This window comes from Carcharhinus amblyrhynchos, chromosome 32 (assembly GCF_965287045.1).
Source record: "Carcharhinus amblyrhynchos chromosome 32, sCarAmb.v2.hapA, whole genome shotgun sequence".
NCBI classification, from domain to species: Eukaryota; Metazoa; Chordata; class Chondrichthyes; order Carcharhiniformes; family Carcharhinidae; genus Carcharhinus; species Carcharhinus amblyrhynchos.
Genome location: NC_137355.1, coordinates 18,392,107 through 18,417,571, shown reverse-complemented (window position 1 = coordinate 18,417,571; position 25,465 = coordinate 18,392,107). Strand labels below are relative to the sequence as shown.

The following is a 25,465-nucleotide window of genomic DNA, read 5'->3' as shown; positions in this document are numbered from 1 at the left end:
TCCATTCAAAAGGCTGATAATTCACCCAGTTCTTACCATGCAGAGACACAGCAGATCACAAGGGTTTTTAAATGCAGTTACACAGATCTGTGTCACATTTTTAAACACGGCGCGGTGGAATAATGGTTAGCACCTCTGCCTCACAGTGCCAGGGACCCACTTTCAATTCCGGCCTCGAGTCACTGTCTGTGTGGAGTCTGCACATTCTCCCCGTGCCTGCACGGGTTTCCTCCGGGTGCTCCAATTTCCTCCCACAGTCCGAAGGACGGGCGGGTTAGGGGGATTGGCCGTGCTGAACTGACCCTTAGTGTCAAGGGGATTATCGAGGTAAATACATGGGTATAGGGGCCCGGCTGGGATTGGTGTCAGTACAGTCTCGATGAGTCAAGTGGCCTCCTCCTGCAGTGTAAGGGAATCTATGATCTATTTTGAACAACACTTATGTATGGTGACGGGAACTTACACATTGAACAAAATGCAGCCTTAACCACAATTTCAGCACCATATCCTCCCGACTTAATCTCCTTGATTTAACAATATAGCCCCAACAGCCGGTTCGTCACTGACAATAAACAGCCATAAGCACGGAGAGGATAAGAAAGGTAAGTATTGAAGAAGACATCAAAAGCCGGGTGGGGATAGAGAACAAGTGCCCCAGATTTGTCAGAATTCCTACAATATTTTATAAATGTATCTGTCTTAAAAAAAATTCTTTCAATGCAGATGTGCCTTTTTTTTTCAATCAACACCGTCACTTCCTGCTGCTGCTGCTGCAATAACCACAAACTGTTTTATCAGTCTCTTGTACAGTGCAAAATGCAGGAAATGAACACATCTACTTCTCGAGAAATGTTGATTGCAAATGTGTCAATTTTTAGCCTTGTGCGGCACAAGAAGCACATTAAAAATCAAACTTCTGTTGCTGGGGAGGGGTGGGGAAAATGGAACCAAAAAGCTTTAATAAATCTTCCCATCTGAAAATGTGTTCAAAAAAAAACTGTAGGCTAGAAATTTTTAATTAGCTAAAACAAAAAGTTTATTTATTAGTGTCGCAAGTAAGGCTTGCATTAACACTGCAATGGAGTTACTGTGCAAATGCCCTAGTCGCCACACTCCTGTTTGGGTACACGGAGGGAGAATTTAGCACGGCCAATGCACCCTAACCAGCACGTCTTTCAGACTGTGGGAGGAAACCCACGCAGATGTGGGGAGAACAGTTACCTAAGCCAGGAATTGAACACAGGTCCCTGGCGCTGTCAGGCAGCACTGCTAACCACTGTTTAGAACTCGTCTTTCCTTACTAAAGTAGTGGCTCGCTCCTGGAATTACTCTTGCTTTGCAAGGACAGGAGGGTTACACCAACGGGTGGCACAGTGGTTAGCACTGCTGCCTCACAGCGCCAAAGGGACCCAGGTTCGACTCCAGCCTCAGGTGACAGTCTGTCTGGAGTTTGCACGTTCTCCCCATCTTGTCTGTGACCAAGAATTGGATTCAATTTGAATTGGAACAAGTAAACATGGTTTAAATTGTTGATTGCAGTTCTAACTTCAAGTCATTTTTCAACCACCCCCCCCCTACACAGAACTTATGGGCTGAAACATTTCTGTTTTACACTAATAAAAACAGCATGATCATTCGTACACTATTCCTCATCTGTCACACCAAGGAAGGATGTTAATCTCTTAAAATACAAGCACTGACTGAAAGATTTGCATAAAATCATGCTTTAACCTAATATCAATTTGAGCTACTTCCTGCCAGTCTTTTGACTGTTTAAGGTAAGCTAGGATTGTATTTCTTTGAAGATAGATGTTTAAGGAGTGATCTAATTGAGGGGCTTAAGATGATGAAAACAGTTTGACAGTTTCTTACGATCTACCCTATTTCTGTTGGTGACTGGCAGGGTGGAGGGAGCGGGGGAGGGTGGGGGGGGCGTGGAGAAAGTCCAGACCAAGGAAATGGAAGCTGAAAATTGTTCAAAGTGCCACTGAAGCCAGACCAATCACACTCGACTTGCTGACCAATCAGCCGCCCTCTTCTCCTGCAGCGCAAAGGGTTGTGATGGTTTGAAATTTGGTATTCTTGCATTTGTCCGGATGAGCGCAAGGTGAAAAGATTCCGCAGCAAGTTTGTTGTTTCAGAGATAATCCAACTCAGGAACCCTAAGAATGAAAACTTGGCCCTACAGGAATAATATTAGGAAACACCTACAGGTGGAAACACAAAGTACTCTCTCTCTCTCTTTCTAAGGAGCTGGCAGACTTCTGAAAATCTCCAAACTCAGATTGGTATTATTTTTATTAGATAAAAGCTATTAGGAGCTATCAGTTCTTTATAAAGTTTATTTATTGTCACAAGTGGGCTTACACTAACATTGTTACTGTGAAAATCCCCAAGCCGCCACACTCCGGGGCCTGTTCAGTTAGGCTAAGGGAGAATTTAGTACGGTCAATGCAGCTAACCTTGTGGAGGAAATCTGGAGGAAACCCACGCAGACATGGGGAGAATGTGCAAATTCCGCACAGACAGTGACCCAAGCCAGGAATCAAACCCTGGTCCTCGGCGCTGTGAAGCAGCAGTGCTAACCCCTATGCCACCCTTATAGAACCAAAGCACAAAGGTAGAATCACAACACTAATCTAATTGAATGGTGGTACAGGCCATTCAGCCCCTTGAGCCTAAACCCCGGAACTGTCTGATGATTCACGCAGTACAACATTCCTCTTTCAACATTACAAAGTTCCCTTCCATTACATCATGGAGTGGAAGCAGTTCTTCAATGTGCTGCATTCTCTCATGGGAAATTCTACTCCAAGATTACCAAACCACCCAAATAACAGCTTCAGAGCATAAACAGCGGACGACAAAGGACAGCAAAGAGATATGAATGAGCAAGCAGAGATTTCTCATTTGCCAACGCTAAGACAGGAAGCCAACAGTGGTTAGCGCCGCTGCCTCACAGCACCAGGGACCCAGGTTCAATTCCAGCCTTGGAATCCCTGCAAAGTTTGCACATTCTCCCCGTGTCTGTGTGGGTTTCCTCCGGGTGCTCCGGCTTCCTCTCTCAGTCCGAAAGTTGTGCAGATTAGGTTGATTGGCCATGGTAAATGCGCAGGGTTATGGGGAGAAGGGGAGAACGTGGGTAGGGTGTTCTTTTGGAGAGTCAGTGCAGAGTCAATGGGCCGAATGGCCTCTCTCTGCACTGTAGGGATTCTATGGTTCTATGTACACTTACTTTATCTCCATTTGGCCACCAGCCTTGCGTGCGATGTGTACCAGCTCCTTCCCATACTTTTCTTCTGCCAAGGCCCTGCATTAAAGCAGAATATATTTCTCTCATTCCCAGCAACCTCATAACAACAATGAGCATTCTGCATTTATATAGCACCGTTAACACAGCAACACGTCCCGAGGTCGGAGGACGGCACTGTTGACAACAGCCAAAGGAAGCTTTCAGACACGTAATGAAAAGTGTGCTCAAGAGATGTAGTTAGCAACTTTCTTAAAAATAAAAGGAAACAGGGACAGAACGGTTTGAGGATGGAATTTCAGAGTTTAGGGCCCCAGGTGACTGAAGGTCCAGCCAACAATGAGGAAGTGAGGATGGGACAGGTGTACTAAGGCCAAAAGCTGATGGAACAAAAGTATTGTAGAGATGGAGAGAGTTTGGACATTGGAAGGCAAGATTACATATGGAATTAAATCACAATCCTTCCTGTTATTGCTGTCCAGTGACTCCAGCCAGAATGTATATGATCGGATGTTAGATTTAGGTCAAAATTAGGCTGGAGTATGATGTACACCCATAGCTTTCTGATATTTTCTGTTTGAGCTCCGATTGAAGAATAGGTACCCAGGCTAGTGGAGAACTGTTAACACGTGAGGGACTGTACCCCAATCAGGAATCAGGTGAATAAATCGGGAGAATAAATAATGTCAAAGTAAATATGATTTGGGAGTGAGAAATGCAACAGTCCCTCAATGCCGTCCATGCATCACATTTACTTCGCAAGATCCAGCAACTCAGAAATCCTACCTCAATCTTAGCAATTCTTCCATGTCCTTGCACATTTTTCGACCTTCCTGTAATCTCTCCAATAAAACTTCATGTCCGACGTAACTGGTGAATTCCGGGCACTATGGGAGCAATTGAAAAAACAGGACTTACTAAACTGCCCAAAAGTTCACTTTTTCCCCCCAAAAGTTTATTCCCCCCTCCCCTCCCCCATTCTTACACGCTCCACAAAGTTCCCAAGTTCCACATCTACATTGACAGCAAAAAAATCTACACTTTTTCAATGTTGTTCTTCAGTTAATCTCCCCTGCACTGATCCTAAATATTAAACTACAGTCAGAGTTCACTTCCTTCTCTCTGCCATGCAAGTGGGGCAACATTACCACAAAGAACAAGGAACACTACAGGAACAGGCAGCCCCTCCAAGTCTGCACCGATCATGGTTGTCCCATCGAGACCAGCTGCTTATATCCCTCTACTCCCATTTTGTCCATGTGTCTATCCAGATAAGTTTTAAATGTGGCTAATGTATCTGCCTCAACCACCTCACCTGGCAGTGCATTCCAGGCCCCAACAAGCCCCTGTGTAAAAAAAACTCCTCTCTCACATCTCCACTGACCCTCTCCCCCCTCTTATCTTGACCTTGTGCCCCCTGTAATTGTCATTTCTGCCCTGGGAAAAAAGCTTCCCACTGTTCACCCTATCTAATACCCCTCATAATTTTATAAACTTCTATCAGGGCTGCCCCTCAGCCTCTGTCTTTCCAGGGAGAACAATCCCAGTTTATTCGATCTCTCCTCATAGCGAATACCCTCCATACCAGGGCAACATCCTTTGCTGCACTCTCTCCAAAGCCTCCACATCCTTTGGTTAGTGTGGTGACCAGAACTGGACACAGTATTCCAAACGTGGCCTAACCGACATTTTACACAACATAATTCGCCAACTTTTATACTCGATGCCCCGTCTGATGAAGGCAAGCATGCCACATGCTGTGCTGGAGTACAATGCTAACACTGGCACACACTGTCAGGGGCGGGGTACCACATTTTAATTAAGTGTTAAATAATTTAAGTCTAATCTGATAGTGCAGCAGTCGAGGAAGCAAAACAAGACGCAGGTTTAATTAAAAGCAAAATACTGTGATTGCTGGAAATCTGAAATGAAAACAGAATGCTGGATGTGCTCAGCAGGTCTGACAGCATCTGTGGAGAGAGAAACAGAGTTATGGGGAGAGGTTCTCCAGCCTCCCTGTGACGTGTTTCTCGGTGCTGGTAGGTTTCTTTATATTTGTTTGTGGCACACGGGCATCGCTGGCTGGCCAGCATTTATTAACATGGAGATGCCGGTGTTGGACTGGGGTAAGCACAATAAGAGGTCTCACAACACCAGGTTAAAAGTCCAACAGGTTTATTTGGTAGCACAAGCCACTAGCTTTCGCAGCGCTGCCCCTTCATCAGGCGAGTGGGAATTCGGATCACAAACAGGGCATATTCAGACACAAACTCAATTTACAAAATAATGGTTGGAATGCGAGTCTTTACAGGTAATCAATTCTAGATTTAATTACCTGTAGAGACTTGCTGTAAAGCATTATTTTGTAAACTGAGTTTGTGTCTTTATATGCCCTGTTTGTGAACATTTATTGCCCATCCCTAGGTGCCTGAGGGCAGTTGAGAGTCAACCACATTGCTGTGGCTCTGGAGGCACATTTTAAACTTTATTTATTAGTGTCACATGTAGGCCTACATTAACACTGCAATGAAGCTACTGTGAAAATCCCCTAGTCGCCACACTCTGGCACCTGTTCGGGTACACTGAGGGAGAATTTAGCACGGCCAATGCATCTAACCAGAACATTTTTCGGATTGTGGGAGGAAACCGGAGCACCCGGAGGAAACCCACGCAGACAGAACCTGCAGACTCGACACAGACCCAAGCCGGGAATCGAACCTGGGTCCCTAGCGATGTAAGGCAACAGCGCTAACCACTGTGCCACCCTAAAATCTTTTGTTTTGATTGATGAGATCCCTCATCGAGATGTAGTGGACGTGTGCAAGGTGGCTGGTGTGTTTGCTTACACAGCATTGCACTTGGATCAGTGAAGGTGAAGGTATTTGGGATGTGCCAAGAGGGGGCAGCAAGGTGGTATAAAAACACAAGAACATTTACCCTTCTCGGTCCACTTTCTAGGCGACCAGAAGTGTCGAGACCCCTCATGATTCAGGGGGAATCGGTTATTAAACCTTCTTCCCCTCCACTGGGCCTCCAACCGATCCTTAGAGAGTCCGCGAAGGGGAAAAAAAAATCAGGTGGAAATGTTGGAGGCTCTCCTCAGTAAACCACCAATTTGGCCCAACAATCTACTTTCATCTTTGTAACCACCAGTGAGAACTGATCAAGAATCACAGGTCAAGTGGTTCACCTCTGTTGTTAGAAGATGGTTTACAAATGGACACTCCCCTTGTTGCAATGAGTCAACTCAAAATGCTTCATATGTCACTTGAATAATGTGAGACCTTGGTTTAGTATTTCTCACCTACACGCCATCATCAAAGTATGTTTATCACAGGTTCATCTAACTGAATACAGTATTCTGAGCAGTGATTTCTGCGCATCAACCAGACAAAGCTTTACTCCCAACTCATTCACCTTAAGAACGGCATGGGGGCCATTTGGTCCATCGAGTCTGCACTGACTTTCTGAAAAGCCTTTCTACCTAACCCACTTCCCTACTTTATCCCCATTATATCCACAGCAGAACAGAGATGTCTTCCTTTATTCTTCCTAGGGATGTAGGTGTCACGAGAAAGGCCAGCATTTATTGCCCATCCCTACTTGTCCTTGAACTAAGTGTCTCATGAGGCCGATTCAGGGAGTAGTCAAGAGTCGACCATATGGCTGGAGGTCTGGAGCCATATGTAAGCCAGACCAGGTAAGGGCAGCAGGTTTCCTTCCCTATAGAAGGGAAGCATTAGTGAACCAGATTGATTGGTTCTGCAGTTGCCATTACTGAGACTAGCTTTATATTCCAGGTTTACCAACTGAACACAATGGTTAGCACTGCTCCCTCACAGCTCCAGGGACCCAGGTTCAATTCCCGGCTTGGGTCACTGTCTGTGCGGAGTCTGCACGTTCTCCCCGTGTCTGCATGGGTTTCCTCCCACCAACATGCTGGATTGGCCACACTAATTTCTCCCTCAGTGTACCCAAACAAGTGCCGGAGTGTGGCGACTAGGGGATTTTCACAGTAACTTCACTGCACTGTGAATGTAAAGTTAAAGTTTATTTATTAGTCACAAGTAAGCTTACATTAACACTGCAATGTAGTTACTGGGAAAATCCCCGTGGTCGCCACACTCCAACACCTGTCCAGGTCAATGCACCCTAACCAGCACATCTTTCAAACTGTGGGAGGAAACTACAGCACCCGAAGGAAACCCACCCAGACACGGGGAGAATGTGCAAACTCCACACAGTGACCCAAGCTGGGAATCGAACCTTTGAGGCAGCAGTGCTAACCGTGTGCCACCTTGCCTTAGAATGTAAGCTTACTTGTGACACTAATAAATAAACTTTAACCTTGAATTTAAGCTCCATCAGCTGCCCTGGCAGGATTTGAACCCATGGACTAAGGCCCAATTGGGGGCAAGGTTTGTGCTGCAGATACCCAGCCACTAGGTACTGGGAACCAACAAACTAAACATGTGCCAGCCGCTGTTCAGCCTGGGCCCCGGAATTACAAGCCAGTGATATTTTCACTAGGCCACCAGTTCCCGGTGTGGACCGACAGGGATATCCTGGGTTACTGTCTTGCATTGTGGTTGGTAACTTACATCATCATAAGCTGTATTTCAGAGGCTGTTACACAAGGTCTCAAGGAGACAGACAGAGAGGAAAATAATAAAATGTTACACCACAGCCCAACCAGCTGCAGAGTCACACCCGACTCTGCACAATTAAACAAGAGTCCAGCCACATCATCAAGAATAAAAATTACCCTGGACACCATTTAACCAGGGGGAATATTACCATTTAGTTTCAAAGCTTATGCCAAGTCCAAAGATGTATAGATTAGGTGGATTAACCATGCTAAATTGCTCTTAGTGTCTAAAGATGTGTAGGGTCATTGGATTGGCCAGGCTAAATTGCCCCTAAGTGTCCAAGGATATGTAGGTTAAGTGCATTGGCTACGCTAAATCTGGGCAGTTAGAGTGATAGAGCCTGGATAAGATGCTGTTTCAGAGAGTTGCTGCAGACTTGATGGGCCGAATGGCCTCCTTCTGCACTGTTTTACATTCAGGTAGAAGCAGAGTTCCACTCTAATAAACAGGGTAATAACTAAGCAATCATTTGTGCTTAGCAGTCCAGACAGCACATTCCCATTTCCCACAACTTTACAAATCCTTCTCTTCTTCCTTTGTCCATAATTTGATTTGACAATCAACTTTGGAAAGAGCCCGAGTATAGACATTGTAGAAAAAGTCAGCTACACAACGGTTATCTCCTTAAGGTTTAAATGTACATGACTCAATATTGTGAACGTTCCTTAGCACGGGCAAACCAGGATGGTTAGCGTTGAACTGAATCCACTGAGAACTATTCATAGTGACTGAGTTTTCCCATCTTGGAGGCTTTGGTCAGATGGAGGAAGTGTCCATTCTTTGCTAACCAATAAGAAGCCAAGTTAGTTCCCCAAGGGTGATTTCACAGTATAAGTACGGTGGTAACACAGCTCTAACGATGCTTTTCAAGGGTTCAGCTTCATAAACCTCATTGGGACAGGATAGAAAGTCTTTGGCTGGAATTCTCTGGCCATTCACACCCCTCTGCCAGGAAAAAACGGAGAATTTAACACTCACCCAAATCTCTGTTAAGTGCAGCAGGGCTGGAGAAACCCCCAGCTGCGAGCGAGGTTTATTTATTAGTCACAAGTAGGCTTACATTAACACTGCAATGAAGTTACTGTGAAAATCCCCTAGTCGCCACACTCTGGTGCCTGTTCAGGTGCACTGAGGGGGAATTTAGCGCAGCCAATGCACGCTAACCAGCACATCTTTCGCACCTGAAGGAAACCCATTTAGACATGGGGAGAACATGCAGACTCCACACAGACAGTGACCCAAGCCCGGAATCCAACCCAGGTCCCTGGCGCTGTGCTAACCACTGTGCCATCCTCATACTTACCTGGTACCTAATCAGCCTGGCTGAATAATCCCATTTAATGGGGAAACAATCTATCCTGTATTGTTAATACCCGATCTTTAGAGACAGAATGAATAAAGCATTTCAGTCTCGCACACTGACCAACGTTGGTGGCTCTGAGTAGGGCCAGTTTGACTGGAGTCCTACCCAAAGACTTGGAGACCAAGGATGGCCGTGTTTTGAACGTGCCTATCGGATCAAATATCAAGTCGCAAATCTTTCCGACATAAGCCAAGGGGTGGGGGCGTTAAGAATGGGGAAGACTCCATTTAAGGAAAGTATGTTGAAGTCATTTCACTATCCATAGCTCCAGAACACAACATAGATGTAAAAAGTTCACATTGCCACACCACATTGAACTCCAAGTGAACTGTAATCCAAACCAAACACCTACTAACCTAATTCCATAAAATTAAAGTATAAATTACTTCAGTTAAGTTAAAATTATCCAGTAGATATTGTCAGGGAGAGATCGGTTGTTCAGTTTAGTATTAGAAGGAGTAAGGGTCTTTTAGCACTTGTAATTAAGCCAACTCCTTTCAATTTGATAAAAAAAGTGCATTATTATTTTTTTTCCAAACCACACAGAGTTCAATCTTCCTACATTGTGGTAAGCAAATTGGAAACTAATACTTCAACTCAGTACGGACAAGCTTCCTTGTATACACAGCTCAATGGCCTTACCACAGGAAGAGCTGTCCTTTTAGTATATTAAAAGTTTAAAAAAAAGGTTTATTTATTATTGTCACAAGTAGGCTTAAATTAACACTGCAATGAAGTTACAGTGAAAATCCCCTAGCCTGTTAGGGTACACTGAGGGAGAATTTAGCATGGCCAAGGCACCTGACCTTTCAGACTGTGGGAGGAAACAGGAACACTCGGAGGAAACCCACACAGATACGGGGAGAACGTGTAGGCTCCACAAAGACTGTGACCCAAGCTGGGAATCGAACTGGTGTCCCTAGTGCTAAGGGAAGGGGCTTTGCAGATAGTCTGAGAACCTGCAAGATTTTGTCACCATGCCGGAGACTCTCGGGTGGGATAGTCCGGCTGGGTGTGCCCCAGGACCAGAAATTCCCACCCAAACTCAACAGACCTTTGAACGGTTTGCCGAGTTTTCCTGCTACGATTCCTGTGGCAGATGAGTCGGGAGAATTTTGACCTTTATTTGCGACTTTGTAAACGCACAGCTTTTTCCTATTAGTTTTGATACACACCTGGTCCCAGAGGGCTTAATATGTTAGAGAATTGGGAGCTGTACGTGCTGGAGTGGTCAGTAACCAGGGAACAGTGCGAGCAGGTTCCGGGAGATAGGGAGAGGCAGAGAATTAAGAGCATGCATAAGTGGGTTTCGTTTGCGAGATAGCACAAAGATGTGTTAAACTTGTACAAAATCTTAATTAGACCACACTTGGAAAAAACTGTAAACCATTCTATAACATACATTAGATTCCATTAATGAAAAAAAAAACCTAGAATATCATGCTACTCTCAATGATGGGAGCCATGACAACTATCGTAACAACCCATCTGGTTCACTAATGTCCCTTTAGGGTGACTTCACTTTAGAGCAGCACAGCAGCAAGCACAGCTCCAGGGACCCAGGTTTGATTCCTGCCTTGTGTCGTTGTCTGTGCAAACTCTGCACATTCTCCCCGTGTCTGTGTGGGTTTTCTCCGGGTGCTCTGGTTTTCTCCCACAGTCCAAAGATGTGCAGATGAGGTTGATTGGCTATGCTAAAATTGTCCCTTAGTGTCAGGGGGACAAACAGGGTAAACATGTGAGGTTACAGGGATAGAGCTAGGGTGGGATTGAGGTAGGTGCAGATTTGACAGGCCGCATGGTCCCCCTTCTTCACTACAGGGGTTCTAGGGAAGGAAATCTGCTGTCCTTACCCAGTCTGATCTCCAAATGACTCCAGACCCACAGCACAGCAATGTGGATGACTCTCAACTGCCCTCTCAGATGGCCTGGCAAGCCACTCAGTTTGAGGGCAACTAGGGACGGGTAACAGGTTTACCAACAATGCCCACCTCCCACGAAAGAGGGAAAAACAGAATAGAAATATTGATGAAGGTTCAAAAGACACTTTTCTGGAGTGACACCAAAAATATGAAGTTGTGACTAGCTGAAAAGACTGGAAGGTTGGAAAATGGGGATGACCCTACAGTGATCTTAAGGGTTTGATAAGAGTATAGACATTTCAAAAAATTTCCCACTTGGAGGAGGAGACGAGAGTCAGGGGCCATAAATAAAAGATGATCACTAATAAATCAAATGGAGAAACAGCCTTACCCAGAGAGTGGTCAGAATGTGGAAGTCACTACCACAGAGAGTGGCTGAGATGATTGCTATAGATGCATTTCCGGGGGAAGTTAGAAAAGTACATAGGGAAGGAATGAATGGGTTTATGGATGGATTAGATGAAGCAGGCGGCAAGAGGCTGGCACGGAACAGTAGGGCTGAATGGCCTGGGTCTGAAGCAGGTGCTACACAGTGAGCCAGGATTGGTGAAGAGGATACATGCAGAGTATTGGAAAATTGAAAGTTTGGGCGTGAAAAATCAGATTGAAACAGAGAACGTGATCACGATTCAACAACTAACCTGGGAAAGGTCAAGAACACACAAAAAAAAATCAGAAATCCCAAAGAGAGGAGGAATGAGTTCAGGGAAGTTGACCAGAAACCAAAAATGGGAAATCTACAATGGGAAGTAACACTTGATATCCTTTCATTCCCGTACACCAGACTGCAGCATGTAGAGTAAGACGAGATTGGTTAAGGGATATTGCAGACATGCAACTTTCCAAAATATAGGGTTTGAATAGTTAGGTGATTTTGTGATTTATATGGTAAATTAACAGGTTCATAAAACCCCTACAATGTAGAAGGAGACCATTCAGCCCATCAAGTCTGCACTGACTCTCTGAACAGAGCGGCTTAGCCAGTATCCCAGTAACCCCACATATTTATCCCGCTAAATCTCCAAACCGACACATCTTTGGACACTGTGGGGAAATTTAACACGATCAATCCACCTGTCTTTGCAGTGTGGGAGGAAACCCACGCAGACACGGGGAGAACGTGAACACTCCACAAAATCACCTGAAGCCAGAATTGAACCCGGGTCCCCGACGCTGTGAGGCGGCAGTGCCAAAGATTGGGTGAAAGTGAGTGAGCATGTGGGATTAGTGATGGAAATATAAATCGCCTGTATGTAGCACAAGCTTTTGACATGCAAATAAAATTTGCAAAACACCTTGTTGCAAAGAGCAAGGCCTTAGGGTTTCACCCAAACTCTTGTCCCATTGAACCTATCCAAGACATTTGGCAATTTCTGCATTTTTTGGCCACATCACGAGCCAAATTTGATTGAAGTAGAATATTAGAATAGACTGGGCCTTGGGTGGCACGGTGGCACAGTGGTTAGCACTGCTGTCTCACAGCGCAGGGACCCGGGTTCGATTCCCGGCTTGGGTCACTGTCTGTGTGGAGTTTGCACATTCTCCCCATATCTAAGAGGGTTTCCTCCCACAGTCTGAAAGTTGTGCGAGTGAGGGGCATTGAAACTAGAAGTATGTCCTTCAAACTTGCTCCACAGTTCATTTTGATCATGGCTGATCATCGAATTCAATATTCTGATTCCTCCTTCCACACACCCCTCATATCCCTCAATCCCTTTAGCCCCAAGAGCTATCTTTAATTTCTTCCTGAAATCACACAACGTTTTGGCCTCAACTACTTTCTGTGGGAGTGAATTCCACACATTCACCACCCTCTGGGTGAAGAAATTTCTCCTAACCCTAACCAGCTTGTCTGTCGGACCGTGGGAGGAAACCGGAGCACCCGGAGGAAACCCACCCAAACACTGCGCCAACCTTCATTACTCTTCAACCCTACTGATTGAGATGTTGGGAGACTTTTTTTTCAAAAAAGCACTATAGAAATGGAAGTCTTTTTACATAAAAATTAACAATCAAACTCAGGAAGCTACAAGGATGATTGGTATAGAAACAGAAACTTGGATTCTATGGGGAAGCTTGGTGGTCGTATGTTAACCACATTGATGAAGCTGAGTAAAGCAAAGGGAAATGATCTTATACCTTCAGCCTGTGCTACCTCACTGTTGACTTTATGCCCCATGGACAAATATTAAACTCTCCAACAGGTTTCACAGCCGCTGAGTTGCCAACAGCATTTGGACACCAGGTGAGTAATATTAAGCAAAGTGGAGTTTTTTCCCCCTGGAGCTGTGCTTGCACCCAAGCTGTTCGTTAGAGAAATGAATTTCTCTCGGCCTATTCCATCTCATTACTTGCCCCTCCTGTTGCTGCCTGTCCCTATTTCCCCCCACCCCTTATCCTCCACAGCAGCAGTAGGCATAGAGGTATGATGTGGAGATGCCAGCGTTGGGGTGGGCACGGTAAGAAGTCTCACAACACCAGGTTAAAGTCCAACAGGTTTATTTGGAACCACGAGCTTTCAGAGCGATGCCCCCAGTGGTAGGTGTACATAGAGGTGGGCAGCGCAGAAAAAGACCCTTCGGATCACTGCGCCTGTGCTGGTCAAAAAACAAAATCACCTAACTATTCTCACTCTGTTTGCCAGCACTAATCCCACATGCTCACTCGCTTTCACCCAATCTTTGGCACTGCTGCCTCACAGCGTCAGGGACCCGGGTTCAATTCCGGCTTCAGATGATTGCATGGAGTTTGCACATTCTCCCCATGTCCACGTGGGTTTCCTCCGGGTGCTCCAGTTTCCTCTCATACTGCAAAGACAGGTGGATTGACCATGCTAAATTGCCCCATAGCATCCAAAGATGTGTAGGTTAAGAGATTTAGCAGGATAAATACGTGGGGTTACTGGGATAGAGTAAGCTGCTCTGTTGGAGAGTAGTGTAGACTTGGGCCAGATGGTCTCCTTCTGCATTGTAGGGGTTTTATGAACCTGTTAATTTACCATAGCTCAATGTTTCAAATCACTAAATCTGACAATGTATTGCTCTGCATCAAGAGGTTTCTTTCTGCCTTTTACCCAAACCTCTCAAATCAATGGCCAAATTTTACCGTCCCGCCTGCCACAGGAATCAGAGCGGGCGAGGGGCGGACAACGGGGAGGTCTGTTGACCTCAGATGGGATTTTATGGTTTCCATACAAGGAAGGCCGTAAAATCCCACCCATAGTCTCCATCTCCTAGTGCCTTCCAACACTAGGATCCTGTCTGTCACTGGTGATTCTGTCCCATTCCTTCAGAAATTTTAAACACTTCTCTTAAATCATCCTTCAATCTAATGGGAAGAGCCCAAATTCATCCTCCCTCCCCCAGTCAGGTCTTGCATCGAAGTTATATATCCTCATCGCACATAGAATCCACACCACCCTTTGTCACTGTCCCGTCTACAACACATCCAGAGTTCTGTAAACTCTCCCCAAAGCTGCCTCATCCTTCCAAAATGAATTATTTGATTTATTATTGTCACATGTATTGGGATACAGTGAGAAGTATTATTTCTTCACTCAAAGGGTGGTGAGTCTCTGGAATTCTCTGCCCGTTGAAGTGTTGGAGGCTACCTTGCTGAATATATTTAAGTCACGGGTAGATAGGCTTCTGATAGACAAGGGAATTAAGGGTTATTGGGAGAAAGCGGGAAAGTGGAACTGATCAGCCATGATCTTATTGAATGGCGGGACAGGCTCGAAGGGCTAGATGACCTACTCCTGCTCCTATTTCTTATGTTCGTGCTATACAGACAAAGTATTTCGTTCATAGAGTACAAAGGGGAGAAGGAAAGGCGAGGTGGAGAACGTAGCATGACAGTCAAAGCTAGGGTGTAGAGAAAGATCAACTTAATACAAGGTAAGTCCATTCAAAAGTCTGATGGCAGCAGGGAAGAAGCTGTTCTTGAGTCAGTTGGTACATGTTCTCAGACTTCTGTCTTGTTTTCCCGACGGAAGAAGGTGGAAGAGAGAAGGGTGCGTGGGGTCCTTAATAATGCTGGCTGCTTTGCCAAGGCAGCGGGAAGTGTAGACAGACTCAATGCATGGTTTGAGCGATGGATTGGGTTTTGTCCACGACCCTTCGTAGTTTTGTATTGGAAAGTGGATTGAGATGCAAGACACATGCTAAGTGTTTTTGTATCCAAAGCGTGGGACAAAGGGTTAGGAACCCAAGACAGAATAAAGAGAAAGGATGAAGAGATGAAAGACAAGCAGAGGAAATAAATATATGAAACAATTCCCGTAATGAGAGTTATAATAGGGTAATGAATAATTATGTCCCTGAAAGCAAACACGTCAATCATTAATAAGGAAACACTGATGAAAAATGTCTTTTTCCAACGTGTGATTTCAGTTATGTGTCAGACTTACTTGAATAACATTCGGTAATAACAGGAAGCTGTTACAACTTCTGAATTACCCCTCAAAACTTTCTGAATAGTCAGGATGGTCAGAACTCAAATTGCCTCCATCAGAATCTCATTACAAAACTTCCTTTAAATGGTACTTGAAGAAAGTATCAGCACTCTGACTGCATTGGAAATGTGTAGGAGCATCTGATGCAACATACAGAATAAGGTTGGCCTCGCCAGGTGCTAGTTTTTCACAGGCACTAACATTAAAAGTTCTCCCAGATTGAGTGTTGCCCAACTGGCACTTTTCAAAGTCCACGCTGAGGGATGGATGAAAGCTCGGGCCAACCTCCTCCAGTGCAGGAAGATCACTACCTAGAACCTATCAGGCATAGTGAACTGAAGACAGGGGATGGCTTAGTGGTATTAACACTAGATTATTAATCCAGAATCTCAGCTAATGTTCTGGGGACTAGGGGTTCAAATCCCACCACAGCAGATAGTGGAATTTGAATTTAATTTTTAAAAAATCTGGAATTAAGAATCTCCTGATGACTGTGAAATCATTGTCGATTGTTGGGAAAACCCATCTAGTTCACTACTGTGCTTTAGAGAAGGAAATCTGCCCTCCTTACCTGGTCTGGCCTACATGTGACCCCAGAGCCACAGCAACTGCCCTCTGAAATGGCCTACCAGGGAAGGCAATATATTCTGACCAATTGCTGATGTCCAATAGATGAAAAACAATTGTATAGACTCCTCCTGGCTATGTGGCTTACACTGAATGTAAACAATTAATATTACATCGACCACAACTACATGAAAACACCTCAGCGGACAACTTAATACCATTGCACCATCCATAATGAACATCTTGAAATATTTGTAACATTCCTAAAGGACCTCAGAGTCTTCAACATGACGGATGTAGGCAACCTGAATATTATTGCACTCAGTGTGGTGGCCATTTTGGAAGGTTCATAATGTTCTTTCGGTTATATTACGAATAAAGTACATTCTTGGAAAAGAAAAGTTGAAATTGTTCAGGGGGAACATTCTTTTCATCAAAGATTTGGGTTGGAATTTAGCTTCACGGGATGAATCCTTTTCATTTGTCCACCTCAAGTCCTTCTCTAATAGGCTGTTTGTGCCAATGGGTCACCACCAACTGAACAAGACTCAGGTAGATTTACTATATCTAATCACATGGTATTCATGGATACCAACATAATGAGGTCATGGAGTCACCTATTCCCAAATGGCATTGGCCCATCGAGTCTGCACCGAGTCTCCAAAAGAGCATCTTACCAAGGCCCACTTCCCTGCCCTGTATGGCCCATCCACCTAACCTGTACATCTTTGGAATCTAAGAGGCAATTTGCAATGGCCAATCCACCTAACCTGCACATCTTTGGAGTTTGGGAGGAAACCCATGCAGACACAGGGAGAATGTGCGAACTCCACACAGACAGTGACCTGAGGCTGGAATTGAACCCGGGTCCCCGGCGCTGTGAGGCAGCAATGCTAACCACTGTGCTGCCGTGCCACCCTGTTTCAACAGGTAATGATCCACAACTAGGCTCCATCGCAACTGAAGAAAGCAAGAATCATAGACTCCCTACAGTGCAGGGGGTGGCCATTTGGCCCATCGAGTCTGCACTGAACACAATCCTTCCCAGCCCCTATCCCTGCAGCTCCACATATTTACCCTGCTAGCTCCCCTGACACTATGGGGCAATTTAGCACGGTTAATCCGCCTAACCTGCACATCTTTGGACTGTGGGAGGAAGCCGGAGCACCCAGAGGAAACCCACGCAGACACAGGGAGAACATGCAGAGTCCACACAGACAGTGGGCCAATCTGGGAATTGAACCCGGGTCCCCGGCGCTGTGAGGCAGCAGCACTAACCACTGTGCCACAAGCTTCCATCAGTCCTAAGAAAAGGAAGTGCGTTAATATCGCACCTTATTCATCGCATCTCAGGAACATCTCCAACTGCGTTACTTACAGTCAATTACTTCTGAGGTCTTGCAAAGTAAACAAACACCCACAAACATACTGCCAGCTTCCACAACTTACCAGCAGTTAGTTTAATTGCCAAGAGATATCTGACATCCTGGCTTGCAGGCGATGATATCCTGGCAATAACAACTGTGACAGCGTAAGCTGCGATTACACTGAATATTGCCTTGTCTTGGGGTGATAAACAGATCCATAACTTCCTGACTCAGAGTTGGGGGAACTAATCTGGCTGGCATTAGCAATAAAGTTGAACTTCGAATGCAGTATTGGAAAGCTCATTTGAAGGTTAGTGGGCTTGTTAATGTGGTAGCTAAGATAAAGCAGCGATGCTATAATTATTCAGCTATTTTTAAACCGTCTGGTTAATTAAATTCCTTGTCTTTTCAAGACGGTGTCTATCTCTACACAAGACTCAGCTGCCCCCGGGAAATAACATCCAATCAAACCTGCTTTTAAGAGATTTGTACTCTCTGAACCATTTTTTAAATCAGCTTTCCCCTCAAGCGTACTATTATAATTTCATTAGTACATCTGAATGCCGCAATCTCGTGGGAATTTAACTGGAAAAGAAATGGTAAAAACTGAAAAGGCTGAGCAAATCTGTCAGCATCTGGGGAGAAAGGAGGAGTTAACGAACTTGGTTTCTCTCTCCCGATAGACCAGGCGAGCATTTTCAACTTTCTAGTTTTTATTTCCAATCTCTGCAAAAATTTGTTTTGGCGAGTTTGAGAGTGTTCAGCAAAAACAAAAACTGCTGCAATGCAAAAAAAAAGTTATTTAGTATTGGAAATGAATCTTATTTTTAGCATCCTGAATGGGGCCCTTCATCAGAATTGACCAGGAACTCAACACTGTCCAGGACACAGAAGCAGCTTTGTGGGCACTCCACCAACCAGCAGCATCCCTGGATGTATCACAGTTTGGTATGGCTCCTGCTCTGTTCAAGTCCGTAAAAAACTACAAAAGGTCTTGAACATAGTCCAGTCCATCACTCAAACCAGCCTCCCATCCATTGACTCTGTCTACACTTCCCGCTGCCTCAGAAAAGCGGGCCAGCGTAATCAAGGACCCCATACATTCTCTCTTCTACCTTCTTCCATCAGGAAAAACATACAAAAGTCTGAGGTCACGCACCAACTGACTCAAGAGCAGTTTCTTCCCTGCTGCCCTAGACTTTTGAACGAACCTACCTCACATTAAGTTGATCTTTCTCTACACCCTAGCTATGGCTGTGACACTACATTCTGCACCCTGTCCTTTCCTTCTCTATAAATGTTTTGTCTGTACAGCGTGCAAGAAACAATACTCTTCACTCTATGCTAATATATGTGACAATAATAAATCCAATCAAATCACCTTGAATATCCATTCCCTCCACCACCAACTCACAGTGGCAGCCATGTGCACCATTGACAAGACGCACTGCAGCAACTCACCAGGGCTCCTTAGATAGCACTTTCTAAATTCACAACCCCTACCATTTACAAGGACAAGGGTAACAGATACTTGGGAACACCATCACCTGCAAGTTCCCCTCCAAGCCATTCACCATCCTGACTTGGAAATATATCGGCTGTTCCTTCACTGTAGCTGGGTCAAAATAGAGTCTTAGAGGTTTACAGCAGGGAAACAGGCCCTTCGGCCCGACTTGTCCATGCTGGCCTTTATTTTTTCAAAGCCCTAAGCTAGTCCCAATTGCCAGTGTTTGGCTCAATAGAGTCACAGAAGTGAAATTTGCCTAGTTGCCACAGTCCAGCGCCTATTCAGGTCAATGGACCTAACCAGCACATCTTTCAGACTGTCCCACTGTGTTACACAGCTGCCCTCACACTAATGTAGGACATGGTACTGTAACATCTAATCTATGCTGCGGTAATGAGTTATTCATGAACGTAGGTGAAATTTTCCATCGGTTGGTGGCAACGTGTGGGTGTCTCGCTTAAGGACAGCCACAAATTCTATTCCCCACCCCCCCCACATCATCCAATATTGCCCACACTTGTGTTGGACTTTTGACCTCTCGGAGCCTGTAAAACGATGCATCGAAACAGAGGATTTGAGCATGAGAAGCCCACTGTGCATCACTGAAAACATTAACATGTTTTTAAAAAATGTCTCAAGGGACTAATAACCCAAGGGGAGGCGATGGGTATTATCACTAGACTATTAATCCAGTAACTCAGCTAAAGTTCTGGGGACCCGGGTTCGAATCCCACCACGGCAGATGGTGGAATTTGAATTCAATAAATAAAAATCTGGAATTAAGAATCTACTGATGACCATGAAACCATCGAGGATTGTTAGGAAAATTCATTAGGTTCAATCATTTAGAGAAGGAAATCTGCCCTTATTACTCGGTCTGGCCTACATGCGACTCCAGCGCCACAGCAATGTGGTTGACTCTTAACTGCCCTTGGGGTAACTAGGGATGGGCAAAAATTGCTGGCCAGCCAGCGGCACCCATGTCCCATTAATGAATTTTTAAAAGTCCAGAGGCCAGGACTAAAGATGTGAGACACGAGTTCAAATCCCAGTGGGAAGGAAACTGAATTCAGTCAATTAAAGAAAGTGGGTGGGACTTTCCATGCTGGTGGGAGGTGGCCTGCCATTGGTCAGCAGTGGGATCTCCTGATCCCACCTCAGCCAATGGAATTTCCCATTCTATTCCAGGAAACCCGTGGTGGGGGGTTCGCAGCCGGAAGAACCCAGCCACTATCTGCAATGGTGATCAGTAAATTACTAAATCACCTTCAAGGTTACCCATCTAGTTCACAAATGGTTTCTAGGGAAGTAAACTTGACTTCCTTTCTTGGTAGCCTCTGAGACTCCAGACTCACAGTAATGTGGTTGATTCATTTACTCTGTTGTACAAGAGTCACCTTCACATCAGTGCTGAGGGATGTACTGAAAGCTTAGCACTGGGGAAGGTCACTGTCTGAAGACCTTTCAATATCATTGAACCAAGAGAAGCAGGTGTACAGTGAATATTAGACGCCTCTCAGTTGTACTGAAGTGCCTCGGAGTGCAACTTCTTCTGTGTAGGTAACAATTTTGTAAGACCATTGTGAAATTTCTGAAACCATTGCACTGATGCATCTCAGAAATATAAGTCGAAGAATCAGTGAATCCCTGCAGTGCAGAAGGAGGCCATTGGGTCCATCGAGTCTGCACTGACAACAATCCCACCCTATCCCCATAACCCCACATATTTACTCTGCGTACCTCCCTGATACTAAGGGACAATTTAGCGTGGCCAATGCACCCTAACCCGCACATCTTTGGACTGTGGGAGGAAACCGGAGCACCTGGGGGAAACCCATGCAGACACAGGGGGAATGTGCAGACTCCACACAGACAGTGACCCAAGCCGAGAATCGAACCTGGGTCCCTGGCGCTGCGAGGCAGCAGTGCTAACCACTGAGCCACTGTGCTGCCCCCATGTATGTAAAGAACCTGAATGGTTATTTGTGTGATGGTCATTCTGGAATGTTTGTAACGTTCTGACAGATTTATGAATAAAAATATATATATTTTTTAAAATTGACTTTAACACCCACATAGAATCCCTACAGTGCAGAAGACGGCCATTCGGCCCATTGAGTCTGCAGTGACTCTTTGACAGAGTGTCTTACCCAGGCCCTTTCCCCGTAACCTGGTGCATTTACCATGGCCAATCCACCCAACATACACATCTTTGGACATGAAGGGGCAATTTACTGTGACCAATCCACCTAACCTGTGCATCTGGGTGGCACAGTGGTCAGCACTACTACCTCACAGCATCAGGGACCCAGGTTCGATTCCCAGCTTGGGTCACTGCCTGTGTGGAGTCTGCACATTCTCCCCATGTTCACGTGGGTTTCCTCCCACACTCCAAAATGCGGATTAGGCTGGTTGGCCGTGCTGAATTGCCCCTTAGTGTCGGGGGACCAGCTAGGGTAAATACACGGGGTTATGGGGATAGAATTGTGGTTGGTGCAGATACAATGAGTCAGATGGTCTCCTTCTGCAAAATCTATGGAGTGTGGGAGGAAATCGGAGCACCTGGAGGAAACCCACACAGACATGGGGAGAATGTGCAAACTCCACACAGTCACCTGAGGTTGGAATTGAACCCAGGTCCTTGGTGCTGCAAGGCAGCAGTGCTAAGCACTGTGCTGTCCCTATGGCTCAATGTTAATCTCCTTAATAAATTTCACTCTGCTGGATAGAATACCAGCAATCCATTTTCTCTAAAGTATCTGAGTAGCAAAATGCTACAGAACAGGGATTTGTTCCAACTGATTCACGGCTCCAGTCCAAGTGTATTACAGTATGTTCCTACTGACCCTGGGAGCTTCCCAGACCCGTCCAGCACAGAGATGGGGATGGTTTTGCCTTGAATATAAACAACCTCAACTCTCTCCACTTAAAAAAGAAATTTAAAGCCACACATTTGGGTGAATTTGCAACACGTTCCCCAACTGCAACAGTCACGTTAGTGCAGCAAGGTTAAAGCACAAACAACCTGAATCCAGAGTTTGTATCCGGCTGACACTGGAGCACAGCACAGTACAACTCTTTGGACAAGACCATCTCTCTCCCGACTTCAATTTTAATGCCAAGCAGAACAGACAGTTCTGGCATGGAGCACCAAGAGGACAAACAAGTGCACGCTGGAGAAAGCTGGCACCGAGGACAACTTGCTGGAAGGCAGTGAAATCCAGGAAGTTCACACATGATGATTCAAACAAAAGCGTTTGGAAATGGAGGCAAAGCCCCTGAATACATGCACAGGAAGAGTCCAGATAACTTGGATGGGTACTACCAGAACGTGGACTGGTCTCTCTATGGGACAGGCAGTGAAGGACAGTGGAGATTGGAAATTGGTGGAGAAAAAGTGTAGTCAACGCCCCCCCCCCCCCCCCCACCCAGAACAAGGATGGATGAAAGACAAGTGTAAATGTACCAAAGGGTGTTGACAAAACAGTGGTTTATAATACAGTATACGTTTTAACGAGTGTTGCTGGTTAGGCTAGGCTGTGTTACCTATCCCCAATCGCACCTCAGAAGGTGATGATGAATGACCTTCTCGGTCCCTACAGTCCATGTGATAGAGGAACAGCCACACGGTGCTGTTATGGGAAGTGTCGCATGTTTTTGACACAGGGACTAAGAAGGAACAGCCATAGAATTCCAAGGCAAGTGATTTGAAGGTAGAGATGTCACAGAATAGAATCATGGAATTCCTACAGTGCAAAAGGAGGCCATTCAGCCCATCGAGTCCGCATTGACTTTACGAAAGTGCAGCTTACCCAGGCCCACCCCCCGCCCTATCCCCGTAACTGGAACCCTGCACATGTACCGTGGCCAATCCACCTAACCTACACATCTTTGGGACACTAAAGGGCAATTTAGCATGGCCCATCCACCTGACCTGCACATCTTTGGAGAGCGGGAGGAAACCGGAGCACCCAGAAGAAATCCACACAAACACAGAGAACATGCAAACTCTGCACAGACAGTGACCCGAGCTGGGAATCGAACCCAGGTCCCTGACGCTGTGAGGCAGTTGTGCTATCCACTGTGCCACCCTCTCCTGTTGCCATGCACCTGCTGCCCTTGTCCTTCAGGGTGACAAAGGCCACAGATTTGGGCGATGATATCTAAGCAGCCTTGGCAATCTGATCGCAATAGTTTCTTTTACACTTCAACCGCTTAGAGCTTAAAAAACCGTGGTTACGAGAGAAAAACCCTCACACTGCTGCCAGGGACCTGGGTTCGATTCCCGGATTGGGTCACTGTCTGTGTGGAGTTTGCACATTCTCCCTGTGTCTGCATGGATTTCTTCCCAGTCTGAAAGATGTGCTGGTTAGGGTGCATTGGCCATGCTAAATTCTCGACCAGGGAAATTTCAAAGTAACTTCACCGCAGTGTTAATGTCAGTCAACTTGTGACAAAATTAAAAATTAAGAAACAGAAACTTAACTGAAGCAAATTAACGGAGCCACTAGTTTCTGATACCCGTGGACCACACCCTGTCCTTCAGGGCAACTCAATCCTCATCTCACTGACAGCTGAGGACGGAATTACATTTCTGTACTTGAATGACACTGAATAAATCAGATGCAAATACACCCCAGGGACAGATTAGGATCTTTGAGAGAATAAGAGTTTTATTCAAGTGTCGAGTGCATAAAAGAACAACCTTGCATTTCTAAAGAGCCATGTGAAAGAGAAAGGGAGGGGAGAAGGGTTTACAATGTTCACACAGCCCAGGGCTGTCACATCAAATGACCTTGGTTATTGATTACCAGAGGGAGTTAATACTATTTGGTAACTTTAAAAGGCAGCACAAGATTGTGTGAAATTAGGAAAATGGATGTGAGAGAAATCCAATTCAACCCAACAAGATATGGGACCAAAACCCCCGGGAAGAATTGATAAGCGGGACTTGATAAGCGCTTCAAGGGACACTTCCCATAATGTTAAAGAGGCGAACAACATCAAATCCCGGGTTCGAGCCTGCCATTCTCCAGGTAAGGCGACTAAACAGCAAATAACTGATCTCAAATCTACACACCTTGCATCCAACCCCAGGAGGGGAAACGAAATCACATTTCTCAAATTAATGGGTAAACCTACTCACCCAAAAAGCGTCCTTAAAGCGGAGTCGAGTCATTGTGGCTGGAGGGAAAGAATGTGTGTGTCCTCTCTCGCTGAAATTGGATATTGTAAGATCTTCACACTCACACTGGCCACTGCAAAGCCGAATGATAAAATCTTAAAACGGGATTCAGTCTCACTTCTTTCTGCACACCACTCTTTCCTCCCAGTCTTGTTGGTAGCAACCTGACTGCAGGACAAGGAAGGGCTTTTGTTCACTCAAGTGATGTCAGAAGTAACCGCAATTAACACGTGAGAGATTTCTCTAAAAAACGCACACACAAGGTTTCAGAAAGTGGCACAGCGCGGCAGTATATATTTCAGGATTCGTGCAACAACAAAGTAATAAATTAAGATGTGCTTTAACAAATTTATTTTTGAAAGGTGTCTGAAAGAAGGCAAGGCGAAAACAGCTGTCATCACAGCAGAGGTGTGGAGTGGAGCTGTGCTAATTATTTCCTGTCGTGCAATTAACACAGATAAAGTTTTTCAGTGGCAGTCAGATGAAATGGGGAGATATTCGAGGGAGGTTAGCGCTTTTTTTTTGCGTGTGATGAAGAGGAAGTTTAAAATACATTTTCTGGAATGTGTGCGCATCAGTGGCGAGGCCAGCATTTGTTGCCCACCCTTAATTGCCCGGTGAACTGAATTTATTGCTAGGGCCATTTCAGAGAGGCAGTGAAGAATCCAACCACATTGCTGTGGCTTTGGAGTCACATGTAGGTCAGACCCGGTAAGTTGGGCGGATTTCTTCCCTGCTGCTGTCAGACTTTTGAATGGACCTACCTCGCACTAAGTTGATCTCTCTACACCCTAGCTGTGACCGTAACACCACATTCTGCAGTCTCTCCTTTCCTTCTCAATGAACAGTATGCTTTGTCTGTGTCACATTCAAGAAACAATACTTTTCACTGTATGTTAATGCATGTGACAATAATAAATCAAATCAAAACAAAATCAGTTCCACCTGTCCTGGTTACGTGTTGGAAGGATTTGACGGGTTAATAATCAACTTTCTCTACACCCTAGCTATGACTGTAACACTACATTCTGCGCCCTCTCCTTTCTTTCTCTATGAATGGTATGTTTTGTCTGTATAGCGCACAAGAAACAATACTTTTCACTGTATCCTAATACATGTAACAATAATAAATCAAAAAAAATCAGTTCCACCGGTCCTGGGCATGTGTTGGAAGGATTTGACAGGTTAATAATCAACTTGTT

At 45.2% G+C, this 25,465-nt stretch overlaps 1 protein-coding gene across 1 annotated transcript in view; it reads right to left on the bottom strand.

Annotated features, from left to right (window-relative positions):
* Nucleotides 1–24,409, bottom strand: part of pstpip1a (proline-serine-threonine phosphatase interacting protein 1a) — a 79,786-nt gene extending 55,377 nt beyond the window's left edge. The window contains exons 1-3 of the mRNA XM_080216160.1: nucleotides 24,225–24,409; nucleotides 4,037–4,137; nucleotides 3,236–3,310 (exon numbers count right to left, since the gene is read on the bottom strand). Coding sequence (XP_080072286.1) covers nucleotides 3,236–3,310; nucleotides 4,037–4,137; nucleotides 24,225–24,257 — 209 coding nt within the window. The 5' untranslated portion in view covers nucleotides 24,258–24,409. The remainder of the gene's footprint in view (nucleotides 1–3,235; nucleotides 3,311–4,036; nucleotides 4,138–24,224) is intronic.
* Nucleotides 24,410–25,465: the final 1,056 nt, after the last annotated feature.